The following is a 23668-nucleotide window of genomic DNA, read 5'->3' as shown; positions in this document are numbered from 1 at the left end:
GATCTATATGTATGGTATCGAAGGGCCTGTCAACCTTATGGATCGGATGTAATAGACCCTCCTTTGGTCCTGTTGGCTCTTTACTATAAGCACATTCAATGCAAGCACGGACATACTTGGTTATAAAACGTCTCATTTTAGGGAACCAAAAGTCTTGCTTTATTTTCTCTAAGGTTTTATCAACACTGAAATGACCAATGTCGTCATGATTAATCTTACAAAGATGGAACCTTGCACTTTTAGGAACTACCCATTTTAACTCACTTCCTACTTTTCTAAATAGCCTATTATCTTTTACCAAATAATTATCTTTTATTTCAGAATATTCTTTATCTTCGAGGACTTTGCGTATATGCTGAATTTCACTGTCATTTAACTGTAGACTTAGAAGCCAATCTTCTTGGGTAATTCTCAAAATTGAAGGTATAGGGTCTTGAATCGGTTTTGGTCCACAAGGCTGAGGGTTCCTACTAAGCGCATCGACATGAGACATGGTATGTCCTGGTTTGTATTGAATATCGAAATCGAACTCCTGCATTGCTATCCACCACCGCGCTACACGAGGGATAAGATCTCTTTTAGCAAACGTTGCTCTTAACGCGCTACAATCAGTAACAAGAGTGAATTTTAAGCCTACTAAATATACTCTGAATTTTTGTAATGAACAGATAGCGGCCAAGGTCTCAAGTTCATATGCATGGTAGTTTTGTTCTTCTAAGGTTGTTTTGCGGCTAAAATAGGCTACGGGTCGAAGACTACCCGTTGTATAGTCTCTTTGCATTAAAATACCTCCTAAGCCGTATTTGCTAGCGTCCGTATGCACCTGCGTTTCGCTATATGGATTATAAATACCTAAAAGGGGTCGTTGCGTAAGTAACTCTTTAAGTTGGTGAAAGGCTTGTTCTTGTTGTTCTGTCCAACACCATGAATAGTCTTTTCTAGTTAAATCGGTAAGTGGTCTAGCTATGACTGCAAATCCTTTGATAAACTTTCGAAAGTAACTTGCTAGACCAATAAACTGTCTCACTTCATGCACGTTTCGCGGTGTTGGGAAACTTGCAACGGCAGCAATCTTATCTTTTCCCGGTTTAATTCCTTTCTCACTTATTTCATAACCCAAATATTCTAATTCTTCTTGAAGAAAATTGCACTTTTGTAAATTTAATGTTAGTCCTGCATTTAATAGTAGTTTAAACGTGTTTTCCAATCTTACTATTTGTTCAGTAAAGTCTTTTCCAGGTATAAGTATGTCATCCATATAAGCAAGTGAGGAATTAAATCGGGAATTGCCTAATATTTTGTTAATAGTGCGTTGAAACACGGCCGGTGAATTAGCTAGCCCAAATGGCATTTTTTTAAATTGATATAACCCATCGGGCGTTACAAACGATGTGTACGGTCTACAATCTTCCCGTATAGGTATTTGGTAATAACCACTCGCGAGATCTAAACTTGAATAATATTTATTCCCGTTTAACATGTCCAACTGATCTTCAATCCTAGGCATGGGATAGTGATCTTTTACAGTTTTTTGGTTCAATGCTCTAAAATCTACACAAAGTCTTCTGCCACCATTTTTCTTTGAAACTAATAAGATAGGGCTCGCGTATGGGGAGTTAGATTCTTCAACTATGTCATTCTCAATAAGTTCCGCGACCATATCCCTAACTGTCTGTCTCTCTGTATGACTCAATCTATAGGGTCGGTAAACAACTGGAGTTTGATCTTTAAGCTCGATAACCATCTCTGAAGCATCTGTACACCCTAATTCTGACAAATTTTGTGCAAAACATGGCCTGTATTTATTGATCAAGTCTAGTAAAATCTCTGATTGGTCATCAGATAGATTTGGATTCATCTTAATATCATCTTTAGTGAATGGAGTAAGAGTAGACTGATCAGTTACTCTATTGCAAGAAACCAATTTAGATTCGTCTAAAGATTCCATAACAGAGACCGTATGTGCTCGCACAAACAAAGATCCTGCCTTCAATGTAATAGGTTTCATAGATTGATTACATACTGCAACCTTACAGTCTCCATTATGTAAGCTATAGACTCCTCCCACGATACTGTAGTCCATGTCTTTCTGAGATCGTGAACTGTCATTAATCAAAATGTCACAATTTGTTTGCCCGCTACTCTTACAGTCCACGAATTCAAACGAGTCTATCTTAGTGTCAGTTACGATCCTAAGAACTACTTTGTCATTATTAGGTTCAACATTATTTGCCAAAGTAGCCCAATCAATTGCATTATTTGTGTCACACTTAAGTATGTCTAGTCGGTCGTGTGTCTTTACTGCCAAAAGGTCGGGTCGCTCTGTAAAATCCTGACCTACTAAAATCTCCTCAGATATTACAGTAGAGTCTACTATGTAAGCGTCTACATCAGCTGTGACTTCACCTAACGTTAAACTGAATTTTACACGCCCTAATGGTGTATACGCGTTCGGTCCAAATCGTATGTTGCCTAAATCAGTATTTACTTCGGATTTTGGTAAGGAGTATTTATTTACAACATCTTGTCTGATCAAAGTACAATCGCTTCCAAAATCAACAAAACTCTTTAACTCAATATTTTCGTTTATAAACACGGGTTTATAAAATTTTAAATCAGGCCTTCGGCTTTGCGCAAACATTGTCTTCTTTTCCGTATTTTTCATTGTATTTGTTTTGTTCCGGTAACAATCGCTAGACTTATGGCCCATTAGATTACAATTATCACACTTAGCAATTGGCTTGGGACATTTGGTTGAAATATGTCCTTTTTCTTTACAATTAAAGCATGAGATCTCTGTTTTGTTAGGATTTTTGCAATTAATAGCGCGATGCCCTGATTTGTTGCATTTAAAACAGACTATGTCATTGGAAGCGGTTGTATTCTGACGTTTAGACGTTCTCAAACTAGTTTCTTTACAGAAATCCTTTAGAAATTTTAATAAATCCTCTGGATCCGTTAAACGGGCTGCCATAGCACTCGAACGCATGATTTTATCGTCTATAGCATAAACTAAGCAATCTACAGCTTGTTTACCTTTAATACCGCACGCGTTAAGTAAAATCATCTTGTCATAATAATATTCGTCAACCGATTCTCCGTGTTTTAATGACCTATCTAACATCTCCATTAACAAAGCCGCGTAATTTGTTTCTGAAGGAAACGCCCTAGTCAATCGTTCTTGCCATTCTGACCACGTCATTAGAATAGATTGCAACCCTTCGTACCACTTTTTAGCATAACCGGCTAGTTTAGGTAACGCGAAATGAGAAGTTTGTTCGTCCGTCCAATTATAAATTTTAGCACACTCATTTACTTTAGCTATCCAATTTTCAATTTTTTGGTTCTTTTGTGCAGGATCGAAATTTGGTATTATATTTTTATCATATGACATTTTATGTGTGTTATACTTTAGCAAATTTTGAAAAAACATTGCAACATCAGTCAAACTAGAAGGTAATATCGGTACCTCGTCTCTCTCTCGCGAAGCTGCTGTGGTAGTCTCTGGTCTCTCGTGAGGCTGCTCCGCCGCTCGCTCAACATGTCGCTGTGTAGACCTCGCATCAGCTTCGTCTGCCAGCTCAGCATCCCTCATTCTCTTCACGGGTTCCGTGTTCAACTCTCGCTGAAATTCACAAAATAAAGGTCTTACTACCTTATAGTCATAAACATTCACAAGTCAAATACGTAAACACCTCGAAATTGTTTTTCAACAAACAAGGAATCAAGAATTTATTGCATCTAACCGTTTTGTTCTCGAAATCAAACCCAACGAACCAAAAATAGTTTTTTTTTTTTGTTATTACGTGAAGCGTATTATTATTAACCTGAATTTAGCACGAGTTAAAATCTCCAAATATTTTCAGTCGAAAGAAATAACAACAACAAACAAACAAAACAACAAAAAAAAAAATGTTACTCGCCTCTGATATTTCTCGAGCTGGTGTGTAACTCTGTCGCTTACGATTGGAAGAACGCGGAGACCGTTCTTGAACAGAGTTCTCTTGACGTTCCAACCGCCGTCGCTTCGATGGCGACCTGCGCTGCGTCGATCGCGACCTCCGCTTGCCACCGTGGTAACTTGTCGTAGATTCCGTAGATTGCCCTCTGCTACTAGAACCACGGTCCCGCCTTTTTGTTTTTCGCCTGCTTGTATCGTCTTTATAGTGTGAACGTCGCTCCCTCGAGCGAGACTTCCGGTTTGATTTGTTTTTACTTTTTCCCGTCATGTTTCGTGTGTGATCTTCATGTAAGTACTTATCCCACTTCTGATGTAAGAAATCAGGTGTTGAAGTAAACTCCAGAACTTTTATGTAAACAATAGGTTTTTATTTATGATGTAAAAAAAATAATCACAGCACTTGGATTACATTCTATGGTTTTACAATATTATAATTAAAATAATGAACTTGTTAACTATTCGACAGCTGCTGCTCAAGCGCAAAAGACCCCGACGCGTAGTTGTTCAGGCCTTTTATGCCTGTTGAAATGGCGCCACTTTGATCGGACATGACGTCACAGTCAGTTGATTTTTACCTGGCAAAATGGCGCCACCTCGCTCGGCATGTGACGTCATGATTACCCGTTTTAATGAAACACGTGTTCTTGTAGTTTGTTAGTCAGTACACTTTCTATTTACGAGAACACGTGTTCCGCAGTTGAAATTAATATTATACAAAATTATTTCTTACAAAGGCGTGAGTATTGAGGAACTATTGATATATCACAACCAAGTGCTGGAATAATTTCCCTCCACCGCTATTAACGCCTTAAAACCGAAAAAAACGAAAAAACAAAGTTTTTTTCAGGTGTCAAAGTGGGAGCGCTTTAAAAAAATCGTTTCAAATTACTTACTGAGTCGGGCCTTTACAATTAATTCTCTTTTCACGTTATAATTTATACTTTGAAGGATATTACATATCAATGAAAAGCGAAACTAATTCCGCTATTCTGTTTTCTTAACAAGTTGATAACTTGCAGACTTTTATTACTTGTCGTAAAAGTGTAGGTAAAGAACCGACCATGCAAAATAAAACCTTGACTGAATGTTAGTGGGCTCAATATCTGGTAAACGATATGATATCAAATTTTGCGGTGTATTTAAGCATTCTTTCGGTGCAAGTCTAATTGTAATTCACTTAGAAAATTGATGAAACTGACAATTTCTAGTGAATTGTACAAACCTTTTTCAGACGTAGTAACTGTAACCCTTTCACGAATGACCTGATGAGCTCAATGAATTTTAATTTCATTCACCTTCCTCATTACCTTCTTCATGTTTTGGCACATTATGATAATAACAGTTTAATGTGTTTTTGCCTATTTCTTCTACTAATAGAGCAGACTGGCGTCATCCTTTGCAGGATGGCATGAAGAGACATGATGAAGTCTGGCTTGATGATCTAAGGGAGAAAAGACTTCAGAATTTACAGGAACCATTAACAGATTCGCGTTTCACTTGCGATCTCTGTGGCCGGAAGTGGAGTGCTGCCACTGGACTTTACAGCCATAGAAAATGATGTGCCGTACCTCCGATGTCTGTTAAAGATGCCGTGGCCAATGATGATGAGTTGTGCGCTCTCGTTGATGTATGTGTGTGTGTTGTAGGGAGGAGATGGCGGGCGGCATGTCCGACTTCGAGATAATGCTGGCGCGCAAGCGCGAGGAGCGCAAGGGGCGGCGGCGGCGCCGCGACATCGACATCATCAACGACAACGACGACCTCATCGCGGCGCTGCTGCAGCAGATGCGCCAGGCCGCCGAGCAGGACCGCGAGCTCAACAGGAAGAACCAGCCCGCCGTCAGGAAGGTAATGACGTCACCGCAGGAACCACCCATACAACCATTTCGGTCGCAAAATCTTCAAATCAGTAACTAACTGTCAAATGTGACATAACGCGTGGTAACGTCGTGCAAACAATGCGACCGTATTGATACAATAACAAAATGTAGTCGACGTGTGCACTTGTTACGGTAACAAAATGTGTACGAATCTGTGGCTGTCAATGTCACTGTCAGAACGATTTTTAATGACACTCTATCTGGCGTCAGTCAGGGATCGATTCTTGGGCCATTGCTTTTTGGAATTATGGTCAACGATTTACCATCTGTTCTTAGGTCTGCGAGAAGTTTGCTTTACGCTGACGACCTCAAAATTATTTACGGCGTGCAAAACATCTCTGACTGTTTATCTCTCCAGGATGACGTAGACCGAGTTCACTTATGGAGTGTAAAAAATAGGCTGACTTTTAATTCATCAAAATGTGCAGTCCTTACATTTAGCCGAGCTCGTAATCCCCTTGTCTGTGAATATTTTCTGGATTCTGAGACTATTACTCGTGTCAATTCCATACGAGATTTAGGCGTAATCTTAGACTCCAGCCTCAACTTTCATGATCACATTACCTCATTGGTGCGCGACTGTTATAAGAGGTTGGGGTTTATTATTAGGAATTCTAGGGATTTTAATGACCCCGATACATTAAAGATCCTTTACAATTCACTAGTGAGAAGCAAAGTCGAGTCGGCCTTCGTCGTTTGGAACCCTTACGAAGCATCTTACGTCTTACTTCTAGAGAGAGTGCAAAAAGTGTTCTTACGATCCCTTTATAAAAAATGTATGGGTACTACCCGTTTTTATATCCCACCAAATTCTTGCTGGGTGTGCTGGGTTTTCTCTCTCTGGAGGTAAGACGTAATCATGCACTTCTCACTGCTGCCTGTAGCGTCCTGCAAGGGGAGTCGGACTGCCCCGAACTGGTGGAGCAAATGGTGCGTCTGTACGTTCCCTCAAAGACCAGAATTGATTTCAGACCTCGGGACCGTTGCCTACTGGCAGTCCCGGCTTCACGTACTGTAGCGCGCAGGAATTCCCCTCTGGTGCGTTCCTTGGTCCTCCTGAATGCGTTCCTCGCATCAGCCCCTCAGTGCGACTTATTTGCAAGCAGACAGGTTGTTGTGCGTGATGAGTGTCTGAAGTTCTGTGAGAGGATTGATGCAAGGCCTACTACAGTTAAAATGTAGGTAAGATAAATTGTGTTTAGTTATTTTTTGTTGTTATTTACTGTTGCTGTGTTGTATGTTTTATTCTATGTAGTTAGCAGTGATTTAGTTTCGACTGTTATGCTGTTAACATGTTTTGTAAATAAATAAATAAATAAATAAATAAATTAGTCGACGTATGCACACATAACGGTAACAACAAGTGGACGAATTTGTGGCTGTCATTGACATTAAAATGTAATGGCGTAAGAATTTGTTAAAGATAAATATTGTTTGCATTTGTAATATAATATGGGCTAATTACCATGGCCAATTAAATTGCTCGAGTGATTTCATAAAATAAGTCTAAATTTATCAACGCGCCATCAATTTACCTCAGTTTAACCAGTAATAATATTATTGACTACTCGGTGTTTGCGTAGTTTGGTGAAGTTTTAGTGCTCCGGTGCATATACTATACTGAAATAATAAAAATATTGCCTAGAAAACCAATAAAGTTGTTAAAATATGGATTAAGACTCGGTAATATTCCATGTAAAAAACAGTCGCCAAACGGTCACCAAACGGTCAACAAACGGTCAACAAACGGTCGCAAAATGGTCGCAGCGTACACGCGTGACCGAAAGCAGTGAATATTTATTGGATTTGAAAATGGCTTCTTGTATTCATTTTTTTCAGGTATCCTCAAACTTTATAAACAATTAAATATGCCGTCGTACTCAGTTGTCCTCACTAAAGAAGATTTAAAAAAAATTGTAACGTGCGTACCGAGCTGCTGGGTTGTAAAGGATCGGGGATCATATTATTATGGTCTTTATAGAGCAACTAGTATTTTGCGGCATTTCACAATTGACACTTGTTGAAGTAGTCGTCATTAATATTACTATCAACATTAATTTCAGCGATCTGTACTTCTTTTGTCAAGATTTTTGTAGAGATAAGTGTCCACAAATTTGTAATGTTAAAGAGACATAAATAAAACGCAGTAGAGTAAATAATGTGTTTTTTTTGTAACCCAAACAAAATACTTGTAGATACGAGTGCGGAAAAGAGGAAAATCGATACGAGTAGCGATAAATTAATACACGAACGAAGGGAGTGTTTTAAATCGACACGAGTTGTGAATGTCCTTTTCGCACGAGTATCGTACGACGATTTTCAGTACCTAAATCTAAGCTAAGAGTTTCGACCAGACAAGAAATGAATCATTGCTTGATTTGCTCGCACTACTGCGTGAAAAAAAAAGCAGCATCTGTACTGAAAAAAACTATCATTGCGCAACAGAAATTCTATTAATATCACAGTAAATACTCTATTTCATTTGATACCTACTTTTATTGTGTAAAGCAACACTACACATCATTTTTATCAATAAGTATTAAAAATAGATAGATAGATAGATATACGTTTATTTGTTTGTCACAATACACACAGAATACACAAAAGGAATAAGTTACAAAAAAGAATTAGAATACATAATAAGCAAATTGGAAAACAGGAAATTACACAGATTTTTACCATAGCGTACTATGATACTGTGCGCGTCGCAACAAGACAAAAGGGTTACGGCTCAGTATTACGCTACGCCCTGAGGCAGCAGCACTGATATTCTGCCGGAACCGGATCAGATCACGATAACACATAATTGATTGAATAAGAAATATTGTAAAGAGATGAAATTATATACCTAAAATATCTATAAATAATTGCCTATGAAACGAGTGAGATGAATGCTATGATGAAAAGAAATGTGTGTTTGATTTGTTAGATCGATATATAGTAAAATAATTGCTACAGCTAGAGCTAAAGCTGAAGCTAAATCCGGTAATCTGCAACCAGGTAGCCATAAGGGATACCCAAACTTTGTTTTTCTAAAAGATATTTTTTAAAATGACGTTTAAAAGTAAATTTAGTTTTAATTTGACGAATCGGAGGCGAGATATTGTTCCAGCACCTGGTTGCGAGATACCGGAAACAGCCTGTAAAAGCAACAGTTTTGTGAGGGTGAGCTTCTAGGAGACAGCGCCTGGTAGACCGTGTACCATGTCGTTCATGGAAAGAGGATATGCGTATTTTAGAGAATAAGTAATGGGGCTTTTTGTCATTCAAAACGCCAAATAAGAGACTAGCTAGATGTAAGTGCCTCCGTGAGGACATGTTTAATATGGATGCTTTGTTAAGGTATGGTGTAATGTGTGTTCTCGGTGGTATTGAGCTACAAAAACGGAAACAGGCATTTTGAACTCTTTGGATAAGACGACGAGTTTTTTCCAATAGTCGTGGCCCGTACACAATGTCTGCATAATTTAACTTAGAGAGTACCAGCGATTCGCACAACAACTTACGAATTTCCTCATTTAAGAGGTATCGTACTTGGTATAAGACCTTAAGACGAAAAAAACACGACTTCACTAATTCTCCTATATGCTTCTCAAACCTCAGCTGGTTGTCAATGACTAATCCCAAGTTTCTAGCCTCGTCTACGCGTTCGATCAGTGAACCCCTTATAAAAATTTTAGGTTCATTACATAAAATCCTAGAGAGTTGTACTTTGGATCCGAGTATCATAAACTTTGATTTAAGTGGGTTCAACAGTAATCCGTTATTATCTGCCCAAGTGGAGATATTTTCCAGGTCTGTACTTATTTTTTGTAGCGCCTCATCGAACTGACTTGGACGGGCTGCATAATATAGTTGAACGGGGTGCGCCAAAGTTCATATAAAATTGGTACATAGATTATTGGTAGTCCGAAAATGTTTCTCATACAATTTTACATTATAATGATCATTATTTATAACAATTTTATGTTAATAACTCTCGTAACTTCGAATGACTTATGTTCATAATGTCATTCATCATAAACACATTTTATACTAATGTTAATGTTTATATACTTATTGATCATAACGATTGCGAGTAATTTAACTTGTCGGTATGTTATTGTTAACAAAACAGAAATCACATGTGACAGAGTCCAGTTAGGTGCGACGACGAGCGTAGCGAGGAGGAGCGTGTTAGGTTGACCGTGAACGACTTTTTAGTGTAAATTGTACATGTCACTGTAAAAGCTCCAAGTGCGCTTCTACAAATGCCACACGTTTTTCATAGAACTTCCCCAAAACTTTTTTAATAACTTTATGATGAATGATTTTCTTAAACACTAAATTATGAATGGTATTAAATATTTGTATAGAATTTATGATTAAAAATTTTCGGCCAAATTATTATTATGAACAGTGATAGTAGTACTATTGATAATAATGAAACAAAATTATGATAAGTAAAATTATGGGAAATGATCATTCGGAACACAAATCGGTATATACAATAATTTTATAACAAATAATTTTATATGAGCCAATATGGACCCAGTTGAACGTCATCTGCGTATAGGTGATAATTGCAGTTTTTGATGCTTTTGGTGATATCAGCAGCGTATATAATATACAGTAAAGGGCCGAGTATAGAGCCTTGAGGCACTCCTCGGGTTAGGTTTCTAGAGTCAGATATCATTACTGTACCATCGTACTTAGTTAATTTAACGGATTGCGTGCGTCCGAAAATTATATATTTAATACATTAAGTAACTATAAAGTGCTTAATTATTTTTAAAAACCGGGACTTAATCGCGTATAACTACATATTAAACTGACCTCCAACGTTTCAAGGACGGCGTTGTCCCCGTGGTCTCGGAGAAGACTTCTCCGAGACCACGGGGACAACGCCGTCCTTGAAACGTTGGAGGTCAGTTTAATATGTAGTTATACGCGATTAAATCCCGGAGAAGACTTCTCCGAGACCACGGGGACAACGCCGTCCTTGAAACGTTGGAGGTCAGTTTAATATGTAGTTATACGCGATTAAGTCCCGGTTTTTAAAAATAATTATGTGTAATAATTGTGAAAGTTTAAATCAGTGTTATAAAGTGCTTATCTATTTGTATAATCATTCTGCACTTTTCTTAACTTTCCCACATTTCTATAAAATGTCGAAGACTGCTTAAATGGTCGTCGTTGTTTATTATTTATTATTTAATTCGCTCATATTTAAATGATTCAAAGCAACCAGTCCACAACTTCACAAGACAGTTTGAGAAACCTTCGTATTTCAGATTGTCATTTGCGGTTACAGTGGTTTAGGAGCAGTTCGGTAATCACTGAAATGAACTGAAAATCGTCGTACGATACTCGTGCGAAAAGGACATTCACAACTCGTGTCGATTTAAAACACTCCCTTCGTTCGTGTATTAATTTATCGCTACTCGTATCGATTTTCCTCTTTTCCGCACTCGTATCTACAAGTATTTTGTTTGGGTTACAAAAAAAACACATTATTTACTCTACTACGTTTTATTTATGTCTCTTTAACATTACAAATTTGTGGACACTTATCTCTACAAAAATCTTGACAAAAGTAGTACAGATCGCTGAAACTAATGTTGATAGTAATATTAATGACGACTACTTCAACAAGTGTCAATTGTGAAATGCCGCAAAATACTAGTTGCTCTATAAAGACCATAATAATATGATCCCCGATCCTTTACAACCCAGCAGCTCGGTACGCACGTTACAATTTTTTTAAATCTTCTTTAGTGAGGACAACTGAGTACGACGGCATATTTAATTGTTTATAAAGTTTGAGGATACCTGAAAAAAATGAATACAAGAAGCCATTTTCAAATCCAATAAATATTCACTGCTTTCGGTCACGCGTGTACGCTGCGACCATTTTGCGACCGTTTGTTGACCGTTTGGTGACCGTTTGGCGACTGTTTTTTACATGGAATATTACCGAGTCTTAATCCATATTTTAACAACTTTATTGGTTTTCTAGGCAATATTTTTATTATTTCAGTATAGTATATGCACCGGAGCACTAAAACTTCACCAAACTACGCAAACACCGAGTAGTCAATAATATTATTACTGGTTAAACTGAGGTAAATTGATGGCGCGTTGATAAATTTAGACTTATTTTATGAAATCACTCGAGCAATTTAATTGGCCATGGTAATTAGCCCATATTATATTACAAATGCAAACAATATTTATCTTTAACAAATTCTTACGCCATTACATTTTAATGTCAAATGATTTTATTTCTTTTTTACTTTGACGTCTCTGACAGTCGCCATTTGAAAAGAATGAAAAAAACGAATGATTTTGGGAAAGTAGTCGCCAAACGGTAACAATGTGTGCACGCGTAGTGCACACTTCTGTCACTTCTGTGACCATTTGTGCCTGTTAACAATCGTCCCCATTTGGGTCGCCTCGACTAAACGTCGACCGTACTGCGACTAAGCATTGAGACCCGAAGACCTGTGTGTACACAAAATAGGACGATTTGCGTAGGAACGGCGACCGATTATGGTTATATGGGCAGCCCACCCTTAGGAAGGTAATGACGTCACTGCAGGAACCAGCCCGCCGTCAGGAAGGTAATGGCGTCACTGCAGGAACCAGCCCGCCCTCAGGAAGGTAATGGCGTCACTGCAGGAACCAGCCCGCCCTCAGGAAGGTAATGGCGTCACTGCAGGAACCAGCCCGCCCTCAGGAAGGTAATGGCGTCACTGCAGGAACCAGCCCGCCCTCAGGAAGGTAATGGCGTCACTGCAGGAACCAGCCCGCCCTCAGGAAAGTCAATATTTCATCTGCACTATTTGATGATTGACAGTGCTTTACTGTGTCCAGAAACTTCCTGCCTCACAGCTAGACTGTGGAAATAACTGTAACTTGCTGTATTTACGGATAGAAATAATGTTTTAATATTTCCAAATTTGCTATTGGAACTGCATACGTAAAGAACTTGCTACATTTTTTACCTTACAGAGTTTTGTCTACCTATATGTACACTCATATTTTTGTGCACAGGAACACTGAACAAGGAACGTGTTAATGTAAACAGTTGAAGACAGGGAGTAATAGGTAATTTCCCCGCAGGTGTCGATGCTGAAGGCGGCCATGTCGCAGCTCATCAAGAAGGACTTGCAGCTCGCCTTCCTCGAGCACAACGCGCTCAACGTGCTGTGCGACTGGCTGGCGCCCATGCCCAACCGCGCGCTGCCCTGTCTGCTCATTCGGGACTCCATACTGAAGCTGCTGCAGGACGTGAGTATACACACACACGCACACACACACACACACACACACACACACACACACACACACACACACACACACACACACACACACACACACACACACACACACACACACACACACACACGCACGCACGCATGTACGCACGCACGCGTTTTCATATTATCCGATCCGATATCGAATGTCGGAAGGATTTCAAAGGCAAAAATCCAAGATGGCGGCTTAAATGTATGGGGTATCGGTTCTACATCCGATATCGGATCGGATAATGAGAAAATGCACTTACCTTGTCTGATCATCAGGGACTCGATATTGAAGCTGCTGCAGGATGTAAGTACATAAAAACTTCAGAAAAAGCACACGCAATAAATAAAAACAAGAATTAGGATTTCCCCAAATTATGATGCCATACCTGAAAATGTCCGTACTTTGATAATTCGCTATATTACTCTGTTTTGAACCAAATTTGTTCTGAAATGATAAATCTTCAAAAAAATATTTCGATAGAAAAATAACTGTCATATTAGTATTTGCGGTAAATAGAGGAGATATTTTACTTTACTATTTGGGTCATAAACAAAATTTCTTGTGAACGATGTGTTTGCAAGTTGGTGATCATGTGTTTGCCTTCTGTGTCCCAGTTCCCGTCGATAGACAAGTCCCTCCTGAAGCAGTCCGGCATCGGCAAGGCGGTGATGTACCTCTACAAGCACCCCAAGGAGACCAAGGCCAACCGCGAGCGCGCCGGCAGGCTCATCTCCGAGTGGGCGCGCCCCATCTTCAACCTCTCCACTGACTTTAAAGGTAAAAATAGTTATAGATAACGTGATGGGATGACTCAATCCAGAACAGGTTAAACTTATAGTCTACCGAAATATCTTTTCAACAAATAGAAACGCTTGTCGTCTGTCAGTCGTCTCGTCTCGGTATTTTAGATGGCAGGACGCTGGGCTAGCGGGCTGCATTGTATTTGAGATGATTTTAAAATGTTGTTGTCTGTTACAGCGATGACCCGCGAGGAGCGCCAGGCGCGAGACGAAGCCATGGCGGGCGCGAGGAGAAGGGACAGCGAGCCCGGGCCCTCCGCCAAGCGGCCCCGCAACGAGGAGCGCTCTGAGAAGTACGTGCCGAGCCGACTACATCGTGGAGGAAACACTGTTAATGGACTCATTTTTTATTTTATCTTTTATAAATGGGCTACTTTGGCTACAGACTAGTCAAAGGCAAAGACGTGACCTACGATGGAGTGAATTCGTCCAGGTGATGCATGTTCACTCTTGATTTTAAAATTGCCTATTTGTAAACTGAAATTAAAGTTATCAAAAGAGATAATGTCCAGTGGCTAGTATGACTGACGCCCATCCACAGCGGGGCGATCACAGAGTTTGGACGAGATATGATGAAGGATGAATGAAAACTTTTATTACAACATTTATAATAGATTTTACGGAAAAAATTGTTTATAAAATAAGGGGTGTATTTTCTAAGCGTGTATTGTCTTTATTAATACCATAGTTTCCGGTTCATTTGAACGTAAACTCAAATTACCCTATTGCACAGTAGTAGTAGTCCTCCTCGCCGTGTCCGGCGACGGCGACTCCTCCAACGGTTATTGATCCGAAGCATGGAACGCTCTGATGTGGCTTGCGAAGCCAAACTTGGTTTTGAAAGTGCGATCACAGGTTGCGCAATGAAGCTGGCCGGCGGGGTTGTAGGTATAGCTATACGAGGGCTTCGGTCGTGTCTTACGGAGATGGCGTTTAGCATCCAGGTCTTCTAAACGTTGCCGCTCGTATTGTTCAACTTTTTTATGCACAGTTGCGCGCCATTCAGTTCTACGCAACGCCATCTCCTCCCAGGAGTCACTCGGTATGCCGCAAGTGGTTAGGTGACGCTTGAGGACGTCCTTGTGGCGTAGGTACTGACCCCCCTGTTTCCTCTTTCCGACAGCGAGTTCGGAATAGAAAACCGCTTTGGGTAATCTACTATCGTCCATGCGTACGACGTGGCCACCCCACCTCAACCGGTGCTTAATGACGAGTGCCTGGATACCCGGCATCTTGGCGCGACGGAGGACCTCCGTGTTCGGTATTTTGTCCTGCCACTTTATGCGCAGAATTGAGCGAAGGCAGCGTAGATGGAAGGAGTCCAGCTTTTTTATGTCTGCTTTGTAGCAGCACCAGGTTTCTGCGGCATAAAGAAGCGTCGGTATGACTATGGCCTTATAGACCAACATTTTGGTTGTTAGCTTAATGTCATGTGATCGCCAAACACGGTTATTCAGTTTCCCAAACGCTGCAGCTGCACTGGATATCCTAGACGGTATTTCGGACATTAGGCTATTGTCGTTCCGGAGCTTGCTTCCCAGGTACCTAAAGTGTGACACTTCTTTTAGCTCTTCGTTATCCAGTCTGATGCATGAGTGTTCTGAGTGACAGCCCCTAGGTGGCTGCACTAGCACCTGTGTTTTCGTCACACTTATAACCAAGCCAAACTGTCGGCACGATATGTTAAGAGAATCCACGTATGACTGAAGGGCCTCCGCCGAATCCGCCATAAGGCAAACGTCATCCGCGTATAACATTTCCATTATGGAAAGTTCTCTTACTCGCCGTTTGGCCCTGAATCGTGAGAGATCAAAAATGGATTTATCTGTCCTGGATTTAATCTGCATAAGACCACTGCAGGTTTTTCTTGCGTCTGTCAACACAGCAGCAAAGTATAACGCAAACAAAGTAGGCGCCAAGACACATCCTTGCTTCACACCGCAAGAGACTAGGAAAGGGTCTGAGAAGCTTTCTTCGTGCCGGACTGTAGCCATCATGTTATCATGGAATTGGCGTATTAGGTTAACAAGCTTCACAGGGCAGCCAACTTTTCCTAGCACAACCCAAAGGGCCTCCCGTGGTACACGATCAAACGCTTTTTCTAGATCGACAAAGCACATAAACAGAGGACGGTGCTGCTCTAGACTTTTCTCTTGGATTTGTTTAACAACAAAGACAGCATCTACCGTACCTCTGCCTGGACGGAAGCCACATTGGGTTTCTGGGAGCAGTGTTTCAGCAAGAAGGGTCAATCTTTTATTTATTACATGAGCAAGAACCTTGCCGGCAGTCGACAGGAGTGAGATGCCTCTGTATGAGCTGCAGTCAGAAATTTCGCCCTTGCCCTTATATAGCTTGCAAATGGAGGCATCTTTCCAGTCTTGCGGCACTGTTCCACGTTCCCATATTTTGTTGACAGTACCACATAATCAAAAACACATATTCTCATATGAATCTAAATTCAAAATAGCCTACCACCGACAGTCCCAAAACCCCCTAAAAGTTTAAAATAGAAATAAGCCCGTTGTAAGAAACAGTCCTCTAACAAGAAGTAAACTCGTGTGTGCAGGCCGCTGCGGCCCGGAGACCCGGGCTGGGTGGCGCGCGCGCGCGTGCCGGCGCCCTCCAGCAAGGACTACGTCGTCAGGCCCAAGTCCACCTGCGAGATCGAGATGTCCAAGGTCAGTACTCACTACCACGGAACTACACTCGTGTAGTACACTCGTGTCGTGTGTGGCAGGCTCCGGGCTGGGTGGTGTGCCGGCGCCCTCCAGCAAGGACTACGTCGTCAGGCCCAAGTCCACCTGCGAGATCGAGATGTCCAAGGTCAGTACTCACTACCACGGAACTACACTCGTGTAGTACACTCGTGTCGTGTGTGGCAGGCTCCGGGCTGGGTGGTGTGCCGGCGCCCTCCAGCAAGGACTACGTCGTCAGGCCCAAGTCCACCTGCGAGATCGAGATGTCCAAGGTCAGTACTCACTACCACGGAACTACACTCGTGTAGTACACTCGTGTCGTGTGTGGCAGGCTCCGGGCTGGGTGGTGTGCCGGCGCCCTCCAGCAAGGACTACGTCGTCAGGCCCAAGTCCACCTGCGAGATCGAGATGTCCAAGGTCAGTACTCACTACCACGGAACTACACTCGTGTAGTACACTCGTGTCGTGTGTGGCAGGCTCCGGGCTGGGTGGTGTGCCGGCGCCCTCCAGCAAGGACTACGTCGTCAGGCCCAAGTCCACCTGCGAGATCGAGATGTCCAAGGTCAGTACTCACTACCACGGAACTACACTCGTGTAGTACACTCGTGTCGTGTGTGGCAGGCTCCGGGCTGGGTGGTGTGCCGGCGCCCTCCAGCAAGGACTACGTCGTCAGGCCCAAGTCCACCTGCGAGATCGAGATGTCCAAGGTCAGTACTCACTACCACGGAACTACACTCGTGTAGTACACTCGTGTCGTGTGTGGCAGGCTCCGGGCTGGGTGGCGTGCCGGCGCCCTCCAGCAAGGACTACGTCGTCAGGCCCAAGTCCACCTGCGAGATCGAGATGTCCAAGGTCAGTACTCACTACCACGGAACTACACTCGTGTAGTACACTTGTGTCGTGTGTGGCAGGCTCCGGGCTGGGTGGCGTGCCGGCGCCCTCCAGCAAGGACTACGTCGTCAGGCCCAAGTCCACCTGCGAGATCGAGATGTCCAAGGTCAGACACACACCATCATTAATTATCAATCCTGTGCAAGACTGCACAAACTTTTTATATCATTTTACCTTTTTATAGTTTATTGTCTATGATTTTTCATATAGTCCTTTTGTCTATTTTTATTGATTGACTTCATTACATTTTGTTTTCTCAACGATACCAGTGCCTATTATTTAATTTCCTTAAAATTTGGTCTTTCTACCGTAAAGTGAAGTAAGATAAAACAAGATAAGTTAAGTAAATGATAACACGCTCTAAAAGTGCGAAAATGAGTGTAACTCATAAGGGAGACGGTGAGGCCGCCGTGAGGGATACTGCTCCGCCCTTGCAAGGAGGCGAGGGCGCCGCCGCCGCCCCTCCCGGAGCGACGCCGACACCTTCCCGCGTGGCGAGCGCCGTCTCGTCACGCTCCTCTTCTACAATCGTGGCGCGCCAGCTGGAGGCGAGGGCGCAACATGCGCGCCGTCTGGCTGAGATGGAAAGGGAACGAGAGCGGCAGGCCGCGGAGCGCGAGCGCCAAGCGGCCGAACGTGCCGCGGAGCGCGAGCGCCAAGTTGCCGAGCTCGAGCTGAAAGCCAGTCTCGCCGCCATAGAGGCGGGCGCTAGCCGACGTGGAAGTCATGGCACGCGTAGTCGTGCAAGTGTACAGGAATGGGTAAATAATATGATTCCTAATACCTTTGAACAAAATTTATTAAGCGCCAACCCACCTTTCAGGTCTGTCGATGTTGCGGCCCAGCGCGAGCCACTGGGACCGAGAGAGCCGCACGGCATGAGTGCCGCGGCAAATAAAAACTCTCACGAGCAATATTGCCCTGAAGACGGAGGAGTGACTCGTTTAGTAAATTCGCTCGACAAGCTAATAAATAAAGTAAACCAAACGAAGACGGATTTACCTAACTTTGACGGCAAGTCGTACCTGGATTGGTTAGCTTTAAAACGTATCTACGAAAATAAAGCCGATAGTTTTTCCCCTAGTGAAAATTTAGCTCGCTTGTCACGCGCCCTGAAAGGGACGGCGCGCGAGGCCGTGGCGGGCCTGCTGGCGGCGGCGCGCGACCCCGGCGCCGTGGTGGCCGCGCTCGACGCGCGCTTCGGTCGCCCCGAGCTCGTCGTCATGCATGAAGTGGCAGCGGTGCGTAACCTGCCTAAGGTAAGCTACGACGGTAAGGATTTAGTGATTTTTGCAAGCCGTGTGCGTAATTGCGTTGAAGTTATCCGCATGTTAAATAAGCCCGACCATTTACGCTCGCCTGAGCTGTTTCAAGCACTATGGAGCAAACTGCCAGCGCTGTTGCGTCCACGGTGGCTGGATTATGCTCATTCGTGCAATGGTAGCGCTTCAAAAATAGAAATGTTTGCGGATTTCCTGTCGCGCGAGGTTGACTTGCAGTGTAGATTTGGAGGCAATATTGACCAGGCGTCGGCCTTAATTCCTCGGCCGATAGGTAATAGGGATAAAGTTAACAATATTGCTGAAAATGATCATTCCTCTAGTAGCATTGAAAATTCAAATAATAATTCTGACTACAGTTGTTCATTATGTCAACATAAACATGATTTATCGGATTGTGACAAGTTTGTCAAAATGTCAATAAATGATAGGTGGCAATTCATAAAGAAAAATAAAATATGCCATAGGTGTTTGAAAAAAGGTTTCCATAAGAATAAAACTTCATGTATGAAAAAAGTATGTAGCGTAGTAGGTTGTGAAATGCGTCATCATAATTTGTTACACGGGTCTAAATTTGAACGTGTCGTCACCACGCACGTCGACGCCGAGGACAACGACGACGCCGCCGACGACGACTTCGAGGACGACGACGACGAGCAAGTGCCATCAACGTCCGGCGTGAGCGCGCCCGCCGCCTGCGCCGCTACCGGAGCAGCCGCGACTACTCCGCTGCCTGACGACTCGGAACATGACATTCTAACGCATGCCACCTCTTCATCGCCCAAGAAGCCTTCCGCGCGGCCGTTGTTGAAAATTGTCTCTGTCACCGTGTCCGGACCGTCCGGTAGCGTTGACACATTTGCTTTATTAGACGACGGATCGTCAGGAACATACATAGACTCAGAAATATCTTCTCAAATTGGAGCCAAGACGTCTGAAAGGCTTATCCACGTAGATTGCGTACTCGGTTTAGGCAAGGACGTTAAAGTCCAGTATGTCAATTTTAATATACAGGGTCGTCATTCAACTGAAGTTCACTCCATTAAGAAGGCTAGGTCAGTTAATGGTTTAGGCGCCGCGCGTGAGTTTGCGTATCAAGATAGTGTACGCAAATACCCTCATCTAGTAGATATAGCCGACGAGTTTTGCTACGGAGACGTAAAACCAATGCTGATAATAGGTCTTGACAATTGGCATCTCTCTATTCCCACAGACGTGCGCAAAGGAACCAAAACACAACCTGCAGCTATTTTGACTGCCCTTGGCTGGGTTTTGTTTGGTTTCGGTTGCAGTAAGACTAAGCGGGTTGACGTTGTCAACCATATCTCATTAAGTGAACCTGACGTCGAGAGTGATCGTTTTATGTTAGAACAACTTATCAGGGAACAATTTAAGATCGACGCAATCGGTATATCTAAAAAGGAAGCCCGCAATGCTGACGATGAGCGTGCCATACAAGTTTTAGAGAACACTGCTCACCGTCTGCCGAGCGGCCGGTATGAGGTTGGCTTGTTGTGGAAGACTGATAATCTGGATATTCCCGATAGCTATAAGTTAGCAATGTCCAGATTCGTAAGCTTAGAAAAGAAAATGATTAAAGACCCCTGCTACGCGGAACGTTATCGTCGCAATATTCATGACATGTTATCTAAAGAATACGCTGAACCATGTTCATCACGTGCTGGCCCTGGACGTCCTCTTTGGTATCTACCTCATTTTGGTGTGATTAATCCCAATAAACCTAATAAGTTGCGAACGGTGCACGACGCAGCTGCAAAATCTCACGGCGTGTCATTAAACTCTTTGTTATTGACTGGCCCTGATCTTTTGCAACCTTTGCTAGGCATTCTAATGCGTTTTCGTGAGGGCGCCGTCGCTTTAAACGCTGATATCCGTGAAATGTTTCCGCAAGTCAAAATTATTGAAACTGATAGAGACGCGCAAAGATTTTTGTGGCGAGATACCCCCGGTGAACCGATTAGAACATACCGCATGTCATCCATGATTTTTGGCGCCGCGTCGAGTCCATTCACTGCCATACACATAAAAAATAAAAACGCTTTAGAATGGCAGGAAACTTACCCCGACGCGGCTCGAGTAATCATCGACGACCATTACATGGACGATTGCATTACTAGCTTAGACGACGTCAACAAAGCTGCTAGGCTGGCAGCTGATATTTATTCCGTACATGCGCATGCCGGCTTCGAGATGCGCGGCTGGACGTCGAATAATCCTAGTGCGCTTTCGTTGTTGCCTAAAGAGTCTTTGCTAGAGGTATTACCTCACGCCAATAATGGAGACGTTGAATTGGGCCGCCTGTCTACGCCCGTTCGCACGCTGGGCCTTATATGGCAGCCCTTCAACGACCTGATTGGTTTTAATACAGGTGTAAAAAGATACGGTGTTACCTGAAAAGTTAACGAAACGAGAGGTTCTAGTACACGTGATGAAAATTTACGATCCGCTTGGGATCCTTGCCCCAATCGTCGTTCGTGGCCGTATAATGTTTCAAGACGCTTGGCGCAAGGGTTTAGACTGGGATCAAGAGCTCTCTCAATGTGACAGCGCCGCGTGGAAGTTATGGTTTCAAGACCTGATCTCCACTTCCAGTTTGCGAATACCACGCCGCTACAACTTGAGCGAGCTCGAGGTAGAGGGATGCGAGTTACATGTGTTTTCGGATGCGAGTGAGTCTGCCTATGCTGCTGTGGCCTATTGGCGCTTTCTATATGTAAATGGTGACGTGAGACTCTCCCTCATCTGTAGTAAAATGCGCGTGTCCCCAATTAAACCTGTCTCCATTCCTCGTTTAGAACTTCAAGGTGCACTAATGGCCGCGCGCCTCGCTACGACAATATGCGAAGCCCATCGGTTGAAGCCAATGAGACGTGTTTTCTGGTGCGACTCAATGACTGTGCTAGGTTGGCTTCGTAGTGATGCGCGTACCCTTAAACCCTTTGTGTCCCACAGAGTTGGTGAGATACTGGAGCTTACAAATATTAGTGAGTGGCGTTGGGTACCGAGTGACCTAAACGTAGCCGATGACGCTACACGCGTCAAACGTTTTGTGCTCTCTCCAGAATCTCGCTGGATCTCAGGGCCTATCTTTCTCCTGTCCTCGTCCTGGCCCGCTGAACCTCAAATTGATGTTAGTGGATTAGGACGTGAAGAGTTTAAAAATGTCATTCATCTGATCACTGAAATTGAACTGCCCGCACCAATCTCTGCAGATCCATATCGTTTCAGCTCATGGCTGAGAATGGTGCGAGCAACGGCAAAGGCGCATCAATTCATATCATTATTGCGATTGCGTAGTATGAGAAGACGAGACGCGAACTTCAACCTACCTCGTCTTGAAGGACACTTATGTACCTTCCATCCACCTTGCACATCCTCTCCTGGTACCGCGAACCTCCCTAATAACCAACCAAGAATAACTGCGAACGATATCCGTCTAGCCGAAACCCATATTTTCCGTCAGAGTCAACTTGATTCCTTCAAAGAGGACATCTTGAGAGTAAAGAACGGAGACCCGTTGCCTCGAAGCAGCCGCCTTTTTAAACTATCCCCATTCATAGATAACAATGACCAACTCAGAATGTTCAGTCGTATAGCAGCTGCAACAGGCGTCACTGATGAAGTTAAACGACCCCTGATCTTGGACGGAAAGCACCCAGCAATACGCCTCCTTATAGCAAGATACCACCAAAAGGCTGGCCACGCAAACAAAGAAAAAGTCCTGTACGAACTCCACCAAAGATTTTGGATATTGGGCCTCAGAAATGCTGTCCGATCAGTAACCCACGCATGTCAGTTTTGCAAAATTCACCGCGCCAGGGCATTCACGCCACCAATGGGAGATCTACCGGAGTCCCGATTGGCTCATCATCAAAGACCATTTTCCTTCGTCGGTCTTGACTACTTTGGGCCTGTGCTCGTTTCTGTTGGTCGAAGAAGAGAGAAACGCTACGTTGCTCTATTTACGTGCCTCGTCATCCGCGCCGTACATCTTGAAGTGGTACATAGTTTATCGACAGACGCGGCCATAATGTGTCTACGCCGTTTTATTGCTCGTCGAGGCACACCGCAAGAGATCTGGTCAGACCACGGAACAGCCTTTGTTGGGGCAAGCAGAGAGTTACAAGCTCTTTACGGCAACTCAGTTGAAAATTATGCAGCTAATGAATCAATCAATTGGCGTTTCATTCCTCCGGCAGCACCTTTTATGGGCGGAGCATGGGAGCGTTTAATTCGCAGCGTTAAAGAAGCCCTGAAGACAACCCTAAGAGAACAGGCTCCCTCAGATGAAGTTCTGAGCACACTATTGGCGGAGGCTGAAGCCATTCTTAATACACGACCACTCACGCACGTTTCACTTGATTCTGATGCTGACGAAGCGTTGACCCCGTCGCATTTCATACTCACATCTCCGTCTGGGCCCCCTATTCCCGCTACTTTGACCGAAGCCGACCTCTTGAGCAGAAATAAGTGGCGCAGGGCGGTAAGGCTAGCCGACCACTTCTGGCAGCGCTGGGTCAGGGAATACCTTCCCTCCTTATCACCACGGACAGGAGGAGGATCTCCGCCTAATATCGCGATTGGGGACATCGTAATAATTTGTGATTCAAACCTGCCTCGAGGCTCTTGGCCCAAGGGTCGTGTCACCGCCGTATACCCCGGCAGAGACGGGATAATCAGAGTGGCAGATGTCGCCACTGCTGCTGGGGTGTTTCGCAGACCCCTCAAGAAGCTCGCGAAAATACACGTTGCTCTTTAAAAAAGGGGAGAATGTGCAAGACTGCACAAACTTTTTATATCATTTTACCTTTTTATAGTTTATTGTCTATGATTTTTCATATAGTCC

At 43.3% G+C, this 23668-nt stretch overlaps 1 protein-coding gene across 1 annotated transcript in view; it reads left to right on the top strand.

Annotated features, from left to right (window-relative positions):
* Positions 1-23668, top strand: part of LOC125236995 (protein IWS1 homolog) — a 33234-nt gene that overhangs the window by 6913 nt on the left and 2653 nt on the right. The window contains exons 8-12 of the mRNA XM_048143908.1: positions 5608-5809; positions 12946-13113; positions 13746-13908; positions 14110-14224; positions 16501-16612. Of these exons, the coding sequence (XP_047999865.1) occupies positions 5608-5809; positions 12946-13113; positions 13746-13908; positions 14110-14224; positions 16501-16612 (760 nt within the window). The remainder of the gene's footprint in view (positions 1-5607; positions 5810-12945; positions 13114-13745; positions 13909-14109; positions 14225-16500; positions 16613-23668) is intronic.

Source organism: Leguminivora glycinivorella, chromosome 20, assembly GCF_023078275.1.
Source record: "Leguminivora glycinivorella isolate SPB_JAAS2020 chromosome 20, LegGlyc_1.1, whole genome shotgun sequence".
NCBI classification, from domain to species: domain Eukaryota; kingdom Metazoa; phylum Arthropoda; class Insecta; order Lepidoptera; family Tortricidae; genus Leguminivora; species Leguminivora glycinivorella.
The sequence above is the reverse complement of the archived record's forward strand: the minus strand, read 5'-3'. Positions and strand labels throughout refer to the sequence as shown.